This window comes from Oncorhynchus kisutch, linkage group LG25, assembly GCF_002021735.2.
Source record: "Oncorhynchus kisutch isolate 150728-3 linkage group LG25, Okis_V2, whole genome shotgun sequence".
Lineage (NCBI taxonomy): Eukaryota > Metazoa > Chordata > Actinopteri > Salmoniformes > Salmonidae > Oncorhynchus > Oncorhynchus kisutch.
In genome coordinates, this window is record NC_034198.2 from 28,241,281 (window position 1) to 28,262,783 (window position 21,503).

The 21,503-nt window shown below is 44.1% G+C and overlaps 1 protein-coding gene across 1 annotated transcript in view; it reads left to right on the forward strand.

Annotated features, from left to right (window-relative positions):
* Window positions 1–1,578: 1,578 nt before the first annotated feature.
* The window catches only part of lhcgr (luteinizing hormone/choriogonadotropin receptor), a 30,213-nt gene continuing 10,288 nt past the window's right edge, over window positions 1,579–21,503 (forward strand). Inside the window, exons 1-8 of the mRNA XM_020460996.2 lie at window positions 1,579–2,091; window positions 16,771–16,842; window positions 16,960–17,034; window positions 17,815–17,889; window positions 18,897–18,980; window positions 19,643–19,720; window positions 19,921–19,989; window positions 20,104–20,178. Coding sequence (XP_020316585.1) covers window positions 1,913–2,091; window positions 16,771–16,842; window positions 16,960–17,034; window positions 17,815–17,889; window positions 18,897–18,980; window positions 19,643–19,720; window positions 19,921–19,989; window positions 20,104–20,178 — 707 coding nt within the window. The 5' untranslated portion in view covers window positions 1,579–1,912. The remainder of the gene's footprint in view (window positions 2,092–16,770; window positions 16,843–16,959; window positions 17,035–17,814; window positions 17,890–18,896; window positions 18,981–19,642; window positions 19,721–19,920; window positions 19,990–20,103; window positions 20,179–21,503) is intronic.

Below are 21,503 nucleotides of genomic sequence, written 5' to 3' on the forward strand. Positions count from 1 at the left end.
CCCAGTCCCTGACGCTGAAAAACATCCCCACCACATGATGCTGCCACCACCGTAGGGATGGTGCCAGGATTCCTCCAGACGTGACGCTTGGCATTCAGGCCAAATAGTTCCATCTTGGTTTCATCAGACCAGAGAATCTTGTTTCTCATGGTCTGAGAGTCTTTAGGTGCCTTTTTAGCAAACTCCAAGCGGGCTGTCATGTGTTTTTTACTGAAGAGTGACTTCCGTCTGGCCCCTCTTACCATAAAGGCCAAATTGGTGGAGTGCTGCAGAGATGGTTGTCATTCTAGAAGGTTCTCCCATCTCCACAGATTAACTCTGGTGCTGTCAGAGTGGCCATTGGGTCCTTGGTCGCCTCCACAAACAAGGCCCTTCTCCCCCGATTGCTCAGCTTGGCTGGGCAGCCAGCTCTAGGAAGAGTCTTGTGGGTTCCAAACTTCTTCCATTTATGAATGGAGGTCACTGTGTTCTTGGGGACCTTCAATGCTGCAGACATTTTTTCTACCCTTCCACAGATCTGTACCTCGACACAATCCTGTCTAGGAGCTCTACAGAAAATGCCTTCGACCTCACTTCTTGGTTTTTGCTCTGAAGTGCATTGTCAACTGTGGGACCTTATATGGACAGGTGTGTGCCTTTCCAAACCATGTCCAATCAATTGAATTTACCACAGGTGGACTCCAATCAACTTGTAGAAACATCTCAATGATGATCAACGGAAACTGGATGAACCTGAGCTCAATTTTGAGTCTCAAAGCAAAGGGTCTGAATACTTATGTAAATAAGGTATTTCTGATTTTTTATTTTTAATACATTTATGGGGTATTGTGTGTAGATTGATGAGGGAACATTTTTATTTAATCCATTTTAGAATAAGGCTGTAATGTAACAAAATGTGGGAAATGGGAAGAGGTCTGAATACTTTCCGAATGCACTGTACACTCCCAGTAGTTTATTGGGTAAAATACCAATGCTTTGGCATCACTGTGCCTTCTTCCGGGTAATGTCATGAATGCTTGAGCCAGGTAATGTAGACAAAAAATGCAATTAGTGCAACCAATGACAAGATATGGAACCCAAATAGATTTGATCCTGTGATGCAGGCCATATGGCAAAGGGAGGGGTGGGGTGGGTGGAACTTAAAAGAACTGCAATAAAAAAAACTATGACCTTTCCAAGATTCCACTCTATTTCATTCTCCATTTGATCCTCTTTCAAGGTCCCTTTGGCCTTCTGTTCTGCCAAACACAAACTGACACATAGGCTAGAAGATATTGTTCTTATCTTGAATTAGGTCTACTATCTCTTGTCTCTTGTGCAATAATGCAAAACAAGCTGTTGGAAACGATTCTATTATGGTGCATTTCCATTAGGATTAGACAGGGCTTGAAATAATGGCTTGGGACCTCCATAATAAAACATTCAGAAATGTGATATTTTATGAAAGTTAATATGTTGATATTTAATAGGTTTATATTTTATTTAAGTTATACTGTATCTTGTCTCAGAATAGACACATCGAGTAATTATGTCATGTTTGAGAGGTAGACTATGGGTAGACGCTGTAGGTTAATGACAGAAAAGACCATGACATCCCTGGGCCCTTGCAATCGTTATAAATCTGACAGTTTACACGTGACGCGGAGCGATTACGGGGTAGGCGGGAATGGAGAGCATCTGGTGCGCTCGCGTCTGCACAATGCGCTCCAGCCACTATTTGGAATTTATTGCACAGGCTACCCTTTTGATGGATAGAGCAATGTTTGTTTCTTCCCCCATTCAAACGTACGCTGCATCAATCCACCGAGTCTGTTCCAACAGAAGGACGTAAATGGTTATCATCATCTTTGCTGCTCCTACTGTATGTGGTCCTTGGGATTTATTGCTTCAATTTGAAAAGTAGGATAATTCAATGATGTCGATATCGCTGTTGTTCCTGTTCTACCCGTCTGTTTTGCTCTTCTTTGGCTTTGGCTGCCGGTACGCTTCGAGCTTTGTGTGTCCGGGAATCTGCCGGTGTTCCGCCAACACCATTAGATGTAACAACATCACGGAGAAGTCCGTTCCAACGAGCGAAAGGGGTTCAAGACTGTAAGTGATTTATATTACATCTGAGCAGATTAATATTTTGTGGATGGACATGGTAACAATAATTTACATAATATTGGTGCGCATTTACACACTGGTCAAATCAATTGGAACCAGAGAGCATGCAAATACCATGTTAAATTAGTTAACTTTTAAAAAAAATGAAAGATTAGTCATGTATGGTGGTGTTTTAAAAAGCACAAGTGCTTAATTCTATTATTACTTGCCTTGATAGACTACTATTGGTGTTACTTTCAGAAAATGTATCCTAAAATGGATCAATTACATAGGTCTACGGGGAGACAGGTAACCCAATGGTTAGAGTGTTGGGCCAGTAACCGGTAGGTTTCTAGATCGAATCACCGAGTTGACAAAGTAAAAATCTGTCGTTCATCCCCTGAACAAGGGAACTGTTCCCGGGCCGTCATCGTAAATAACCATTTGTTCTTAACGGACTTGCCTAGTTAAATATATATATACTTTAAAACTTGGGTACGCTGTGGATGCACAGGATGTTCCAAAACCTTCTAAATCTATGGAAACGTGCTCTCTATGCATTTGAAAAATCCCAGCAACATATATTCTTTTGCTTTATACCCAAGAAGCTCTAGCTTCGGATACCTTCTTCCAGTCCTGAGAGGCTGACTACTCTAGCTACTGAATTGATATAATGCTCCGGATACCTTCCTCCAGTCCTGAGAGGCTGACTACTCTAGCTACTGAATTGATATAATGCTCCGGATACCTTCCTCCAGTCCTGAGAGGCTGACTACTCTAGCTACTGAATTGATATAATGCTCCGGATACCTTCCTCTAGTCCTGAGAGGCTGACTACTCTAGCTACTGAATTGATATAATGCTCCGGATACCTTCCTCCAGTCCTGAGAGGCTGACTACTCTAGCTACTGAATTGATATAATGCTCCGGATACCTTCCTCCAGTCCTGAGAGGCTGACTACTCTAGCTACTGAATTGATATAATGCTCCGGATACCTTCCTCCAGTCCTGAGAGGCTGACTACTCTAGCTACTGAATTGATATAATGCTCCGGATACCTTCCTCTAGTCCTGAGAGGCTGACTACTCTAGCTACTGAATTGATATAATGCTCCGGATACCTTCCTCTAGTCCTGAGAGGCTGACTAAAATAAGTTATGTTCTGCTGTTTCATCCTCAAATCCCGAGGCTCTAAAACACTATGTGGCCAACGTTGTGAATTTTTTATTACTTGATTTGGATATGACTAAATGCAGATGTTCTATTGAATTCTACTCAATTTGAAACATACTAGCCTGTGTGTGTGTGTGTGTGTGTGTGTGTGTGTGTGTGTGTGTGTGTGTGTGTGTGTGTGTGTGTGTGTGTGTGTGTGTGTGTGTGTGTGTGTGTGTGTGTGTGTGTGTGTGTGTGTGTGTGTGTGGGGAGAGGTTCAAAGTTGTAAATGAGTTCAAAGTAAATCTCTCTCGGCAGATTATAGTGGCCATCTCCTGCAGTCAAGTTTCCATTAAAGGGATAGCTCACTTTTCTGAAGTCTAGTTTAGGATTGCTACATGCTGAAAAATTGTGAGCCAGATGATTCTTGAAATTGTTAAATAACGAGTTAATGGATTTAAAAATGTTTCAGAGTACACAACAACACCCTATAGAGAAGTCTAAAATAAGCTGAACATCAAAAGTGAACTAACCCTTTAAAGCTGTCTGTAAGCCACATTTTGGCAGGCAGACTGTTTATAAAACCTCTATAAGTCTTCTCCTAGATAATTTGCTGAGGTCATTTTTACACAGCAAATTCTCCAGTGTTAAATCAACACTGACAGTGGTAAATGTAACATCTAGTTAGTGTAAAGCCTTTTTTGCAAATTTCCTAGAGGGCCTTGCCTGTCGAGTGAATTGTAAAGTTACTACCCATGACTGTATTTGTTAGGGACAGTGACATAGTTGTTGCGTTCATAACTGTTCAGTCCTATGGCCTTCACCAAGTGAGATACTCAGCTAATATGTTAACAATAAAATGTCATTATTCAACACAATAACAAATATTTAATAAGGTATTTTGAGGGCCAAGTTTTACCCCAATACAGTGACCTGAAACTCGTGTTTTTCAGGCCTGCAAGTCACATTACAATGGCTTGCAAAGTGATGGGTAATTCTTATTGGAATCCAGCCAGAGTGGGGATATCCAACATTTTGAATTTTTATTCCCCTGCAGCCTGCATTCAGAACGACTGCTGGTTTGGTAAACCTAAGACATGAGACTACCTAAGAGATCTAAACTGGAACAACTATTTCAGTAATGGGTGCAATAAGTCCAAGTAACAGATTGGATTAGTTTAGAAAAAAGTATGTTATTTATATTTAAGTAGCATAATATTAATCAATGTACATGCAAAAAAATAGATATTGAAACAAACCATTTTTTTAAAAATCAACCTGCAGTATAGCCTTCTGGGAAATATGATAATGATGGGCGTGATTTTGGTTTAACACTGGTTATTAACGCCAACACTGGGGTTCTTTTGATCCAATACGTTTTAATTTAACACTTACATCATTAATTTATCACTAGTATGAAAATGTTAACTGAATCTTTTCCAGGCAGTCTTCGCAAATGACCATGTTGTACCTTTAAGAGGCTAAAGCCACAAAAGACCTAATGGAATGGCATGGTATCAGTTATCTGTTGTTGATTGTTCAATCTAACATTTCTAGTGTTGATTCAGGAGAAAACTATGTTTTTTGTTCCCAAATCCTAATAAAATTTTATTGGTTCCAAACACGTGTTTAGCAGATGTTATTGCGAGTGCAGCAAAATGATTGTGCTTCTAGCTCCGACAGTGAGGTAATATCTAACAAGTAATATCTAACAATTACACAACATATACCCAATACACACAAATCTAGTTAAGGAATGGAATTAAGAATATAAACATATATGGACTAGCAATGTCAGAGTGGCATAGAATAAGATACAGCAGAATAGTATAGGATACAGTATATACATATGAGATGGGTAATGCAAGATTTGTAGACATGATTAAAGTGACTAGTGTTCCGTTTATTAAAGTCTATGTATATAGGCAACAGCCTCTATGTAGTAGTGATGGCTATTTAACAGTCTGATGGCCTTGAGATAGAAGCTGTTTTTCAGTCTCTCGGTCCCAGCTTTGATGCACCTGTACTGACCTCGCCTTCTGGAGGATAGGGTGAACAGGCAGTGGCTCGTGTGGTTGTTGTCCTTGATCATCTTTTTGGCCTTCCTGTGACATCGGGTGCTATAGGTGTCCTGGAGGGCAGGTAGTTTGCCCCCGGTGATGCATTGGGCAGACCGCACTACCCTCTGGAGAGCCCTGCGATTGCGAGTGGTGCAGTTGCTGTACCAAGCGGTGATACTGCCCGACAGGATCCTCTCGATTGTGAATCAGTAAACGTTTGTGAGGGTTTTAGGTGCCAAGCCAAATTTCTTCATCCTCCCTCCTGAGGTTTAAAAGGCGCTGTTGCGCCTTCTTCACCACACTGTCTGTGTGAGTGAATAATTTCAGTTTGCCAGTGTTGTGTACACCGAGGAACTTGAAGCTTTCCACCTTCTCCACTGCTGTCTGGTCATTGTTGGTAATCAAGCCTACTACTGTTGTCTCATCTGCAAACTTGATGATTGAGTTGGAGGTGTGCTTGGCCACGCAGGCATGGGTGAACAGGGAGTACAGGAGGGAACTGAGCACACACCCTTGTGGAGCCCCAGTGTTGAGGATCAGTCAAGTGGAGGTGATGTTTCAAACCTTCACCACCCGGGTCGGCCCGTCTGGATGTCCAGGACCTAGTTGCACAGGGTGGGGTTCAGTCCCAGGGTCTCGAGCTTAATGATGAGCTTGGAGGGTACTATGGTGTTGAATACTGAGCTATAGTCTATGAACAGCATTCTTACATATGTATTCCTCTTGTCCAGATGGGATAGGGCAGTGTGGAGTGTGATGGCGATTGCATTGTCTGTGGATCTATTGTGGTGGTAAGCAAATGTAGATTTTAATAGTTACAATAGGCACAACATCTCCTATACACTTCCTGTTAAACTCTGTCACTGAATCAGAGTGTATTTGTCAATGTTTTTCTCGGAAGCTACCCGGAATATATCCAAGTCCGTCTGATCAAAACAATCTTGAAGCGTGGGTTCCGATTGGTCAGACCAGCGTTGACTAGTCCTTAGCACTGGTACTTCCTGTTTGAGTTTCTGCCTATAGGAAGGGAGGAGCAAAATGAAGTTGTGGTTAGATTTGTCAAAAGAAGAGCGGGGGAGGGTCTTATAGGCATCCCTGAAGTTGGAGTAACAGTGGTCGAGTGTTTTGGCAGCGCAAGTACTGCAGTCGATATATTGGTAGAACTTCTGTATTGTTTTTCTCAAATTTGCTTTGTTAAAATCCCCAGCTACAATAAATGCAGCCTCAGGATATGTCGTTTACAGTTTGCATAAAGTCCAGTGGAGTTCTTATTACGAGATGTCACAGGCCCTGCAAACAGAAATGACTTGTTAGGATGTCACCGGAACTTCAAAAAACAGTCACAGTGTTTTCAACTTACATATTTGACAGACTTCAACTATGTTTACTTACATAGTCATTATTATTCAACATGTCCTCACCTGGGATTTGAACTCACAACCTTTTGGTTCACGGCATTCTTCCTGCTACGCCACCATGTCTGTGTCTGTGACTGATTTCACCTGTATTCCTACACTTTGGACATCAAAGTAAACCTCAACTTTGTATAATACACAAAAAAAATCTTTATCATAGTGATTCAGGAGTAACATTAAAGCAGGAAAATATGCCCCACCAACATTAGACAACTATACAGGAAACCCTCAAATTGCTGAAATAAGTCAATTAAATTAATGATGCAAGAATAGCCAGAAAAAAGACACCCTCTGAACTTTGGCGACTAGTAAGTATTTTTTTTACCTCCTGCTTTGGGCTGGATGTGTCAATGTGTAGTTCGTACATGCATAATCTACAAGCAGAATTACCGTGTTACCTCAATTAGCCACAAAATCCCTAGTTTGAAAGTGACTGTTTTTCTGAAAGGTGTGATGCATCATTTTCCCAAAATGTTCACCCTCGTGAACCAGCCTCCTAGCAATTAGAGTTCAATCAATCAGCTTCAGCCCCTCGCCATTTGAGTGACAGCTACCAAGATATACACACAGCAGAGTGAGAGAGCAATGACATGGTGCACATATCTGGACATATGTGACATAGTACGCAATTGTCGGGGATCACTTTTGGCTCGAGTGCTGCTTTCAGAACTACTGGCCAAATAGTATACAAAAGTACCGGACAATCTCCTTAACTCATAGCAGCGCAGACGGCACTCTTTTGCTAAGTGCAGAGATGTATTATAGGTAATGACTCTGTAGTGGACTTCTGAGAATGCTACAGACTTTTTGGAGCAGCAGACCTATAAGTGTACCCCTAACTCCAGAGGTTGTGATATCAAATCCCGCTATGGTCATATTGAAAAGTCATTACTATTTCGTCATTGATTAAAGCTTTTTAAATCAAATCAAATCAAATTTATTTATATAGCCCTTCGTACATCAGCTGATATCTCAAAGTGCTGTACAGAAACCCAGCCTAAAACCCCAAACAGCAAGCAATGCAGGTGGAGAAGCACGGTGGCTAGGAAAAACTCCCTAGAAAGGCCAATACCTAGGAAGAAACCTAGAGAGGAACCAGGCTATGTGGGGTGGCCAGTCCTCTTCTGGCTGTGCCGGGTGGAGATTATAACAGAACATGGTCAAGATGTTCAATGTTCATAAATGACCAGCATGGTCGAATAATAATAAGGCAGAACAGTTGAAACTAGAGCAGCAGCACAGTCAGGTGGAAGTTGAAACTGGAGCAGCAGCATGGCCAGGTAGACTGGGGACAGCAAGGAGTCATCATGTCAGGTAGTCCTGGGGCATGGTCCTAGGGCTCAGGTCAGTTGAAACTGGAACAGCAGCATGGCTACACTATTTTAGCTGAACAGTTCAAAATCGCCATACCATTTACCATTTATCTATAAAAAAAACATACCATTTAATTATTTCCCTTGCAAAAAAGACCTTGAAATTCACAATGTGAAATCATGTGAAAACAAAAGAGACACATGTGAGGTCAGATGTTCACATGTGAAACCAAATGTTCACATGTATTACATGTAGAGATCACATGTTAACATGTTTTCACTTCACATGTGGAATTGCAAGTTCACATGTGAAAATCAAAACATGCGAAAATCACATTTGCAGTTCCACATGTAAGAAACTAACATGTAAGAAACTAACTCTCACATGTGGAATTGCATCTTTACATATGGTAAATATTCAAATATGAAAATCGATTTCGCAGTTTTACATGTAAGAAACTTTCAAATGTTGTCATATGTGTAGTTTCATGGTATCATGTTGAAATTTTGCATCCCCGTGTTGTCACATTTATTTCACGATGTCAAATGTTTTCACATGTGTAGTTTCATGTTATCACATATTTTTTTTTTTTTTTTTTTTACATATTGTCACTTTATCACATTAACTTCACATGTGAAACACTTGTGATCACATATGAAATTCATTTGGTTTTCATGTCCCTGACATCACTTGCTCAAATTCTAACCAACTGTTGAGTTCTGAATAAAATAATATATACAACAATTTTGGGAAATTGATCCGCGGGCCTACAAAAGGGAGGGTCGTCTGTTTATATCTTCCAAACCACAGAGTTACATTAAAGTGAACTAATCGGCCATTCCATTTGAGTGGCTCTGTCCTCCATTTCTTATTCTGCTGTCACGATGGGCCTCGTATGAGGTTACATTAGCTGGTGGTTACGTTAGCTGGTGTTTGGACATCTGTAGGAGCTCGGCTTAATGAGGAGGCCTGTCAATGTGGCTTTTGTAAATAGAGAGATTGTCCAAACACTCTGACACACTAATTGTAACGATTGTCTGTGGTGGAAGAAGGTGAGGACCAAAGCGCAGGGTGGTAATTGTTCATATTTTTTATAAAATAACCGAACACTGAACAAAACAATAAACGACAAACGAACAGTCCCGTAAGGTGAATGGAAAAAACACTAAACAGGAAATAATCACCCACAAAACACAGGTGGGAAAGGGTCCCTAAGTATGATTCTCAATCAGAGACAACGAACGACACCTGCCTCTGATTGAGAACCATACCAGGCCAAACACAAAAACACAACATAGAAAAAGGAACATAGACTACCCACCCCAACTCACGCCCTGACCAAACTAAAACAAAGACATAATAAAGGAACTAAGGTCAGAACGTGAACCCCCCCGCCAAAGGTGTGGACTCCGGCCGCAAAACCTGAACCTATAGGGGAGGGTCTGGGTGGGCGTCTGTCCGCGGTGGCGGCTCTGGAGCGGGACGTGGACCCCACTCCACCATAGTCTCTGCCCACTTAAGTGGCGCCTTGGGAGCGGCGACCCTCGCCGCCGACCTCGGACTGGGGACCCTTGCCGCGAGTCCCGAATGGACGGGAGATTCTGGCAGCACCGGACAGGCGGGAGACTCAGGCAGCTCCGGAGTGAAGGGCGATTCCGGCAGCACAGGAGTGAAAGGCGGCTCTGGCAGCTCCTGACTGACGGGCGGCTCTGGCAGCTCCTGACTGACGGGCGGCTCTGGCAGCTCCTGACTGACGGGCGGCTCTGGCAGCTCCTGACTGACGGGCGGCTCTGGCAGCTCAGGACAGATGGGCGGCTCTGGCAGCTCCTTACTGACGGGCGGCTCTGGTAGCTCAGGACAGACGGGCGGCTCTGGCAGCTCAGGACAGACGGGAGACTCTGGCAGCGCTGGACAGGAGGGAGACTCTGGCAGCACTGGACAGGAGGAAGACTCTGGCAGCACTGGACAGGCGGGAGCAACTGGAGGAAGGAGACGGAGAGACAGCCTGATGCGTGGGGCTGCCACCGGAGGCCTGGTGCGTGGAGGTGGCTCCGAATGGACCGGACCGTGGAGGCGCACTGGAGGTCTCGAGCACCGAGCCTGCAAACCTTTCCTGGCTGGATACTCCCCGTAGCCCGGCCAGTGCGGCGGGGTGGAACAGACCGCACTGGGCTGTGCTGGCGAACCGGGGACACCATGCATAGGGCTGGTGCCATTTACCCCGGGCCGAGGAGACACACTGGAGACCAGATGCGCTGAGCCGGCTTCATAGCACCTGGCTCGATGCCCACTCTAGCCCAGCCAATACGAGGCACTGCGATGTAGTGCACCGGGCTATGCCTGCGCACTGGGGACACCGTGCGCCTCATGGCATAACACGGTGCCTGCCCGGTCCACCTCTCTCCACGGTAAGCACGGGGAGTTGGCTCAGGTCTTCTACCTGACTTAGCCACACTTCCCGCCCCCCCCCCCCCCCCCCCGTCCCCAATACATTTTTGGGGCTGCATCTCGTCCCTGTTGCGCTGCCGTGCCAACTCCTCAAAATGCCGCCGCAGATTATCTCTCAACCCCAACAGAGGAGGAGAGATCTAGGGGTTTGAAGATGTGGGGGTTTTATGACCCATCACGACCATAGTAAATCTTAGGCCACAGACAACATTCCTGTGTCCTCACACTATAGAGAACCAACCTCAGAACATTAAACATGCAATAAAGGGACTTTGGAACAATGGTTTCCGTCAGCCACAATGGTGGTCATGACGATAGATGGAATATGAAAACCTATGTCATTTTTGTTTTGTTATTAAAGGTTAATAGATGACATTATTACGAAAACATTGTAACTGTTTTGGTAAAGATGAAATGTGAGAATTGCCCTAAAGGCGGTTACGCCCACTTCTGACCCGAGGGTATAAGACATGTGAGTGAATAATTAACATATCAGACTAAGTGACCCAAGCTGCAGCCAAGGTCTAAAAAGTCAACGAACCCAAAATGCAACACAAGGTTGAAAACAAAGAAAAAAAATTCTATCCAAGCTACGGATGAGTAGCTGTGTCTAAGCGGGTGAATTCAAGCCGGACCACCTAGACTCCACTCTCCATCGAATCGTGGTATCTACACTGCTTCATTCCTTTGCTGTGAGTTCTGAGCTACAGAGCTGTCTGTCCTCAGAAGACCCCTTCCAGAGCAAGGGCGAGGATACAGACCACTAAGCCAAAAGGACACTGACATCGTGAGGACAACCAGAGAGTTGCGCCGGAGAAGTGCGTCATTGAGATGAGACGTAATTACATCATTATATTCTCACCCGTCTCCTCGAGTTTCTTTTTTGTGAAGAAAAAGGATGGTGGTCTGCGTCCGTGTATTGATTATCGAGGTCTAAATTCCATCACGGTGGGTTTTAGTTACCCACTACCTCTCATTGCTACTGCAGTGGAATCATTTCACGGAGCGCAGTTCTTCACGAAACTGGATCTCAGGAGTGAGTATAATCTGGTGCGTATTCGGGAGGGAGATGAGTGGAAAACTGCATTTAGCACTACATCTGGCCATTATGAGTACCTAGTCATGCCATACGGGTTAAAGAATGCTCCAGCTATATTTCAATCCTTCGTGGATGAGATTCTCAGAGACCTGCATGGGCAGGGTGTGGTGGTGTATATTGACGATATTTTGATCTACTCCACTACACGCACTGCGCATGTGTCTCTGGTGCGCAAGGTTCTTAGACGACTGCAGGAGCAGTCGTGAAGGCGGAGAAATGTGAGTTTTCCAAACGATCCGTTTCCTTCCTGGGTTATCGCATTTCCAGCTCGGGGTTGGTAATGGAGGGTGACCGCGTTAAGGAGGAGGTGCAGCGGTTCTTAGGGTTTGCCAATTACTACCGGAGGTTTATTCAGGGTTTTGGTCAGGTAGCAGCTCCCATTACCTCACTGCTGAAGGGGGGGCCGGTGCGTTTGCAGTGGTCAGCAGAGGCGGACGGAGCTTTTAGTAGGTTGAAGGCGCTGTTCACTGAGGCGCCGGTGTTGGCGCATCCGGACCCTTCTTTGGCGTTCGTGGTAGAGGTGGACGCATCCGAGGCTGGGGTTGGAGCGGTGCTCTCACAGCGCTCGGGTATGCCACCGAAGCTCCGCCCCTGTGCCTTTTTTCGAAGAAGCTCGGGCCAGCGGAGCGGAATTATGATGTGGGGGACAGGGAGTTGTTGGCTATGGTTGAGGCCCTGAAGGTGTGGAGACACTGGCTTGAGGGGGCTAAGCACCCTTTCCTTATCTGGACTGACCACCGTAACCTGGAGTATATCCGATCAGCTAGGAGACTGAATCCTCGTCAGGCAAGGTGGGCCATGTTTTTCACCAGATTTCGTTTTACTATCTCGTATCGACCAGGTTCCCTCAACACTAAGGCCGACGCGCTGTCCCGACTCTATGACACTGAGGACCGGTCCATCGATCCTACTCCCATCATTCCGGCAGCTGAGCTGGTGGCACCAGTAGAATGGGAGGTGGACGCGGACATCTCGCTAAGGGAGGAACCTGCACCTCCACAGTGTCTGGAGGGTCGTAGGTACGTGCCGCTCGCTGTTCGTGATCAATTGATTCGATTGGGCCCATAGTCTACCCTCGTCGGGTCACCCAGGTATTTCTAGGACAGTGCGAGGTCTTAGGAGGAAGTACTGGTGGCCCACTTTGGAGAGGGATGTGCGATTCTATGTCTCCTCCTGTTCGGTGTGCGCCAAGAGTAAGGCTCCTAGGCACCTGCCACGAGGTAAATTACAACCACTCCCCGTTCCACAACGGCCGTGTACCCATCTATCGGTGGATTTTCTTACTGACCTTCCCCCTCTCAGGGTAACACTACGATCCTGGTCTTTGTGGATCGGTTCTCTAAGTCCTGCCATCTTATCCCATTGCCCGGTCTCCCTACGGCCCTACGGACTGCGGAAGCTCTTTTCACCCATGTCTTCCGGCACTACGGGGTGCCCGAGGATATAGTTTCTGATCGGGGCCCCCAGTTTACCTCCCGTGTATGGAGGGCATTTATGGAACGTCTGGGGGCCTCAGTCAGCCTGACCTCAGGGTATCACCCGGAGAGTAATGGTCAGGTGGAGAGAGTGAACCAGGAGGTGGGTAGGTTTCTGCGGTCGTATTGCCAGGACCGGCCAGGGGAGTGGGCGAGATACATTCCCTGGGCAGAAATGGCCCAGAACTCACTAAGCCACTCCTCTACTAACATGTCACCAATTGAGTGCGTGTTGGGGTACCAGCCGGTCCTGGCACCATGGCATCAGAGCCAGACTGAGGCTCCTGCGGTGGAGGAGTGGGTGCAGCGCTCTAAGGAGACCTGGAGGGCCGTCCAGGAGTCATTACGCCAAGCGAGTGGACGGCAGAAGAAGAGCGCTGACCGTCACCGCAGTGAGGCCCCCGTGTTTGCACCAGGGGACAGGGTCTGGCTCTCGACCCGAAACCTGCCCCTCCGCTTGCCTTGCCGGAAGCTGGGTCCGCAGTGTATAGGGCCATTTAAAGTCCTGAGGAGAATAAACTAGGTTTGTTATCGATTATTACTTCCTTCGTATTATCGCATTAACCCCTCGTTTCATGTGTCTCTTCTCAGGCCGGTGGTAGCTGGTCCCAATGCCCGGAAGGTGACGTTCCGGAGGTCCCTCCGCCCCCTCTGGACATCGAGGGGTCCCCGGCGTACAAGATACGAGTTATTCTGGACTCTAGACGCCGGGTGAGGGGCTTGCAGTACCTCGTTGACTGGGAGGGGTACTGTCCGGAGGAGAGGTGCTGGGTCCCGGTGGGGGATATTCTGGATCCACCTATGTTGAGAGAGTTCCATCGCCTCCACCCGGATCGCCGAGGCCGGCGTCGGCGCGCTGCGGGAGCTGCGCGTCAGGGGGGGGGGGGGTAATGTCACGAATATTACCGATCCTTTGTTCTGTGTTCGTTTAGTCTTGTCTAATTGGTATCACCTGTTTCTTGTTTGGTTGTTTGGGTGGGGTTATATAAGTTCGTTCAGCCCGCTTCTGTTTGTGCGGGCTTGTTCGTCTGTAGGTGTTAGAGTGATTTATGTTTGTATTTCGGGTTTCTCGCTGTCCTTTATTTTTCTTATTTTGTTACCAGTTTTGTTTATGTTATTTTTCCCTGGACATTTAAGCGTGTTTTTCCCGCATCCTTTTGCTCTCTGCGCCTGACTCCACACCTACTCACTCATTGAACGTTACAATAGGCGTACAGAGGCCCATTATAAGCAACCATCACTCCTGTGTTCCAATGGCACAGCTAATCCAAGTTTATAATTTTAAAAAGCTAATTGATCATTAGAAAACCCTTTGCAATTATGTTAGCCCAGCTGAAAACTGTTGTCCTGATTAAAGAAGCAATAAAACTGGCCTTCATTAGACTAGTTGAGTAACTGGAGCATCAGCATTTGTTGGTTCGATTACAGGTTCAAAATGGCCAGAAACAAATATATTTCTTCTGAAACTCATCAGTCTATTCTTGTTCTGAGAAATGAAGACTATTCCATGTAAGAAATTGCCAAGAAACTGAAGATGTCGTACAACGCTGTGTACTACTCCCTTCACAGAACAGTGCAAACGGGCTCTAACCAGAATAGAAAGAGGAGTGGGAGGCCCCGCTGCACAACTGAGCAAGAGGACAAGTACATTAGAGTGTCTAGTGAGAGAAACAGACACTTCACAAGTCCTCAACTGGCAGCTTCATTAAATAGTACTCGCAAAACACCAGTCTCAACGTCAACAGTGAAGAGGCGACTCCGGGATGCTGGCCTTCTAGGCTGAGTTGCAAAGAAAATTTGTTTTGTGGGGGGTTTGTATCATTTGATTTTCACAGCATGCCTACCAAAAAATATTTTTTAATGTGAAACAAACAAGAAATAAGACAAGAAAACAGAAAACTTGAGTGTGCATAACTATTTATCCCCCCAAAGTCAATACTTTGTAGAGCCACTTTTTGCAGCAATTACAGCTGAAAGTCTCTTGGGGTATGTCTCTATAAGCTTGGCACGTCTAGCCACTGGGAGTTTTGCCCATTCTTCAAGGAAAAACTGCTCCAGCTCCTTCAAGTTGGATGGGTTCCGCTGGTGTACAGCAATCTTTAAGTCATCCCACAGATTCTCAAATGGATTAAGGCCTGGGCATTGCAAGACATTTAAATGTTTCCCCTTAAACCACTCAAGTGTTGCTTTAGCAGTATGCTTAGGGTCCTTGTCCAGCTGGAAGGTGAACCTCCATCCCAGTCTCAAATCTCTGGAAGACTGAAACAGGTTTCCCTCAAGAATTTAGCGCCATCCAACATGCCTTAAATTTTGACCAGTTTCCCAGTCCCTGCCGATGAAAAACATCACCACAGCATGATGCTGCCACCACCATGCTTCACTGTGGGGATGGTATTCTCAGGGTGATGGGAGGTGTTGGGTTTGCGACGGACATAGCATTTTCCTTGATGGCCAAAAAGCTCAATTTTGTCTCATCAGACCAGAGTACTTTCTTCCATATGTTTGGGGAGTCTCCCACATACCTTTTGGCAAACACAAAACGTGTTTGCTCATTTTTTTCTGGCCACCCTTCCTTAAAGCCCAGCTCTGGGGGCGTGTACGACTTAATGTGGTCCTATGGACAGATACTCCAATCTCTGCTGTGGAGCTTTGCAGCTCCTTCAGGGTTATCTTTGGTCTCTTTGTTGCCTCTCTGATTAATTCCCTCCTTGCCTGGTCTGTGAGTTTTGGTGGGCGGCCCTCTCTTGGCAGGTTTGTTTGCGGTGCCATATTCTTTCCATTTTGTAATAATGGATTTAATGGTGCTCCGTGGGATGTTCGAAGTTTCTGATATTTTTTTATAACCCGACCCTGACTTCTCCACAACTTTGTCCCTGACCTGTAAGGAGAGCTCCTTGGTCTTCATGGTGCTGCTTGCTTGGTGGTGCCCCTTGCTTAGTGGTGTTGCAGACTCTGGGGCCTTTCAGAACAGGTGTATTTCTACTGAGATCATGTGACAGATCATGTGACACTTAGATTGTACACAGGTGGACTTTATTTAACTAATTATGTGACTTTTGAAGGTAATTGGTTGCACCAGATCTTATTTAGGGGCTTCATAGCAAAGGGGGTGAATACATATGCATGCACCACTTTTCTGTTTTTAATTTTTTTGAATTTTATGAAACAAGTAATTTTTTTCATTTCACTTCACCAATTTGTACTATTTTGTGTATGTCCATTACATGAAATCCAAATAACAATCCATTTAAATTACAGGTTGTAATGCAACAAAACAGTAAAAACGGCAAGGAGGATGAATACCTTTGCAAGACACTGGATTTAGGGCTTGTTTTTGGTGTGTGTGTGTGTGTGTGTGTGTCTGTCTGTGTGTGTGTGTGTGTGTGTGTGTGTGTGTGTGTGTGTGTGTGTGTGTGTGTGTGTGTGTGTGTGCTTATGCGTGTGTATGTGAGCGTGTGTGTTTACTGAAGAGGACAACTGATATGTGTGTGGCTGTGTGGAAGACCTTGAACAATGTGTTGTTACCAGGACAACTTCAGACAGGGAATTCTTTCAAGAACACACTTCCTTGACTGTTAACAAAATGTCTTATTTGACTTACTAAAAGTAAACACATACTAATGTATTGAATTAAAGTTTGGTTCCTTTTTGATGGTCTGTAAAATAGTTTAAAAGTACAATTTTATATAATATTGTCTTTCTGACTGTTCCCATACTTCTCAGCGTCCTGAAGCATCTGACTATGAGCACTATAGCCAGCCACACCTTTGATGGCCTGAGAAGAGTCCAGCATATGTGAGTATCAAATATCAATCTGGGGTTGATCCATATCAATTCGATTGCTTTTTGACCACACCCCTTTTGGTTATGAATTGTTCAAAATAACCCGTTTTTGCTTGGTGCGTCTTTTAGAGAAATCGGTCAAAGTGTTGCCTTGGAAACTATAGAGACCCTTGCATTCAACAATCTTCTCGACCTCAATGAAATGTGAGTGTGTTTCCCCCCAGGGGTAGAACATGGATCCTCATAGCAGAGTTTATCTGCTTTCTTGTATGGGCTGATCTGTCTTCAAGATGGTGTTCTAGATTTGCAAGTGATGTATGTGACATTTAGTAATATGTCATTGTAAGTGACGTATAACTAATATGTCAGCTTGGGTGACATACAGTATAACTAAAATGATTAAATGTCACTATTTTGACTTATCCTACTGAGACCATGTTTTGAATATATTGAAAAGGGACTGGCTGAAATCAAGTGTGTTCTGTATGTCAGATGTGTGCTGTATGTCAGATGTGTTCTGTATGTCAGATGTGTGCTGTATGTCAGATGTGTGCTGTATGTCAGATGTGTGCTGTATGTCAGATGTGTTCTGTATGTCAGATGTGTGCTGTATGTCAGATGTGTGCTGTATGTCAGATGTGTTCTGTATGTCAGATGTGTGCTGTATGTCAGATGTGTTCTGTATGTCAGATGTGTTCTGTATGTCAGATGTGTTCTGTATGTCAGATGTGTTCTGTATGTCAGATGTGTTCTGTATGTCAGATGTGTTCTGTATGTCAGATGTGTTCTGTATGTCAGATGTGTTCTGTATGTCAGATGTGTGCTGTATGTCAGATGTGTTCTGTATGTCAGATGTGTTCTGTATGTCAGATGTGTGCTGTATGTCAGATGTGTTCTGTATGTCAGATGTGTGCTGTATGTCAGATGTGTTCTGTATGTCAGATGTGTGCTGTATGTGACCTCATATACATTTTTGTTTCGCAGCTTCATTAAGAACATACGGAGCCTGGTGCACATCGCTCGAAGGACGTTCAACAACCTTCCTAAGCTGCGTTATCTGTGAGAGGCCTTCTGAACTTTAAGAGATACCAGAGACCATACTGTACTATACTATGTCTGTGTCTCAAATGACACCCTATTCCTATTATAGTCCACTACTTTGTATTCCCTTTATAGTGAACTACTTTTGACCAGGACCAGGGCTCTGGTCAGAAGTAGCGCACTATAAAGGGAATAGACTGCCATTTGGGATGTATCCTATCCCTCTCTGCATAGAGGGCTTGTTCCACTCTAGATAATGCTATCTGTCTGGTTTATTCATTCACATACTTTCTTATACTCTGCTACAATGTACATGTTGACACTTTGACCTCACAATAGCTAATTTCAGTTCAGTAAATCTTTATTGTTCCCAGTGTATACACTGTATGTATAAAACATTATGAACACCTGCTCTTTCCAGGACATAGACTGACCAGGTGAATCCAGGTGAAAGCTATGATCCCTTATTGATGTCACCTGCTAAGTCCACTTCAATCAGTGTAGATGAAGGGGAGAAGACAGGTTAAATAACCATTTTTAAGCCTTGAGACAATTGAGACATGGATTGTGTACAGTATGTGTACCATTCAGAGGTTGAATGGACAAGACAACATATTTAAGTTCCTTTGAATGGAGTATGGTAGTAGGTGCCAGGCGCACTGGTTTGAGTGTGTCAAGAACTGCTGCTGGGTTTTTCATGCTTAACAGTTTCCCGTGTAAATCAAGAATGGTCCACCACCCAAAGCACATCCAGCCAACTTGACACAACTGTGGGAAGCATTGGAGTCAACATGGACCAGCATCCATGTGGAACACTTTCGACACCTTGTAGTCAATGCCCCAGCAACTCAATATTAGAAAGATTTTCCTAATGTTTTGTACACTCAGTGTATATTGTACATACAAAACATAGAAACCATATGATACAACATACATAAGGGATAGCAAGACCTCGGTAAGGTAGAGCAAATAGGTTATTATTGTGTTATGAAGTAATATAATACAGTCTTGTTATGCATTAACAGGAGTATTTCCAACACTGGGATAACAGTGTTTCCTGACATGACTTCTATCCATTCTCTGGAACCTTGGAACCAAAATTTTGTCTTGTAAGTATGTGAAGAAAAAAAGGGGTGCTCCAACAACATGAGAAGAGGTGCTGCCTTAAATCCTAGTGGAGTCCATAAGAGGTAGAGATGCCAAAACTCTCCATTAAAACTATTTTTTTATTCGAAATTCATTAAAAACACTGTGACTTTCATCAGACAGAGTCTTGTAAGTATGGGTCAGTGACGTTGAAGGACTTGTCGACACTGTTGAAAAGTAAATATAGGCCTAAACAGTATTATATCAACTTAATCAACTTAATGGGAGACCAGATGCTGCTGGAAGTGGTGTTGGAGGGCCAGTATGAGGCACTCTTTCCTCTGGTCTAAAAAATATCCCAATGCCCCAGGGCAGTGATTGACACTGCCACCATTTCGGGTGGGACGTTAAACGGGTGTCCTGACTCTCTGAGGTCATTAAAGATCCCATGGCACTTATCGTAAGATTAGGGGTGTTAACCCTGGTGTCCTGGCTAAATTCCCAATCTGGCCCTCAAACCATCACGGTCACCTAATAATCCCCAGTTTACAATTGGCTCATTCATCCCCCTCCTCTCCCCTGTAACTATTCCCCAGATTGTTGCTGTAAATGAGAACGTGTTCTCAGTCAACTTACCTGGTAAAATAACGGATAAATCAAAAATAATCAAAAATGTGTTTTACAGGGATATCTGTGACAACCTCTATCTTCTGTCAATACCAGTAAATGCTTTCGTTGGCATGACAACTGAATATACTGCAATGTAAGTACTGTGTTATTATAATGGCTAGACCTACTTTTTCCAATCCAAAGGAGAATATAGTCCTAAAAGCCTGAAGTGTGAAAATGATATTGCTTTACTGAATGACATTTAAAGTCACTAACTCTCATTATTGCCTACTCAGGATCTGGGATCTAGGCCTTAATGCCAATGGTGTTAACATTGTTTTCTCTCTATTCCAGGAACCTGTTCAACAATGGCATTAGAGAAATACAAGACTATGCCTTTAATGGGACCAAGATAAATAAATTGTAGTATTTCCTATACTTTTAACATTTCAACTGATTTTTTTACAATGATAGCAAATGGCTAAATAAACCTGTATCAATAAACAATGCTATTTACTTTGTTTTATGTGTTCTCAGGGTTTTGAAGAATAACCGAAACCTCCGAGTGATCCATCGGGAAGCTTTTAAAGGAGCAGTGGGCCCTAGGATACTGTAAGCGACACGCTTTAAGACTATCAATATTTGGTCTTTATTCTATGTTTCCTTTATTTAGTCAGGTTATCACAAGACTATATGAAGTCATGGTAACCTTCCCACAGCTGCAGGGATCAACTACCCATACTAGAAAGGCATGCAGTACACACACTGTAAGTCACTTTAGAAGTCGAAAATCGATCTAATGCATGCACTTCTGCTTCTAGCTCCATTGGAATTTGTACAGTACCAGTCAAAAGTTTGGACACACATACTCATTCAAGGGTTTTTCTTTAATTTGACTATTTTCTACATTGTAGAATAAAAACATCAAAACTATGAAATAGCACATATGGAATCATGCAGTAACCAAAAAAAGTGTTATATTTTATATTTGAGATTCTTCAAAGTAGCCACCCTTTGCCTTCATCCTAGCTGGAGGGGTGCTCTCATCTTATCTACCAACATAGACAGGGCTCTAACTCCTCTAGCTCCACAATGAAATAGGATGCAGGCCAGGCAGTAGGCTGTTAGCCAGCCTGCCAGGATAGTAGTCTGCCACTAGCACAGTCAGTGTAGTCAGCTCAGCTATCCCCATTGAGACCTTGTCTGTGCCTCGACCTAGGTTGGGCAAAACTAAACATGGCGGTGTTCGCCTTAGCAATCTCACTAGGATAAAGACCTCCTCTATTCTTGTCATTATTGAAAGAGATCATGATACCCCACATCTCAAAATAGGGCTACTTCATGTTTATTTATTTATTTATTTTTTATTTTACCTTTATTTAACCAGGCAAGTCAGTTAAGAACAAATTCTTATTTTCAATGACGGCCTGGGAACAGTGGGTTAACTGCCTGTTCAGGGGCAGAACGACAGATTTGTACCTTGTCAGCTCGGGGGTTTGAACTCACAACCTTCCGGTTACTAGTCCAACGCTCTAACCACTAGGCTACCCTGCCGCCCCAATTATAGTCAATGAACTAATCACTGATCATCATCTTGATGTGATTGGCCTGACTGAAACATGGCTTAAGCCTGATGAATTTACTGTGTTAAATGAGGCCTCACCTCCTGGCTACACTAGTGACCATATCCCCCGTGCATCCCGCAAAGGCGGAGGTGGTGCTAACATTTAGGATAGCAAATTTCAATTTACAAAAAAAAAGTTTTCGTCTTTTGAGCTTCTAGTCATGAAATCTATGCAGCCTACTCAATCACTTTTTATAGCTACTGTTTACAGGCATCCTGGGCCATATACAGCGTTCCTCATTGAGTTCCCTGAATTCCTATCGGACCTTGTAGGCATAGCAGATAATATTCTAATCTTTGGTGACTTTAATAT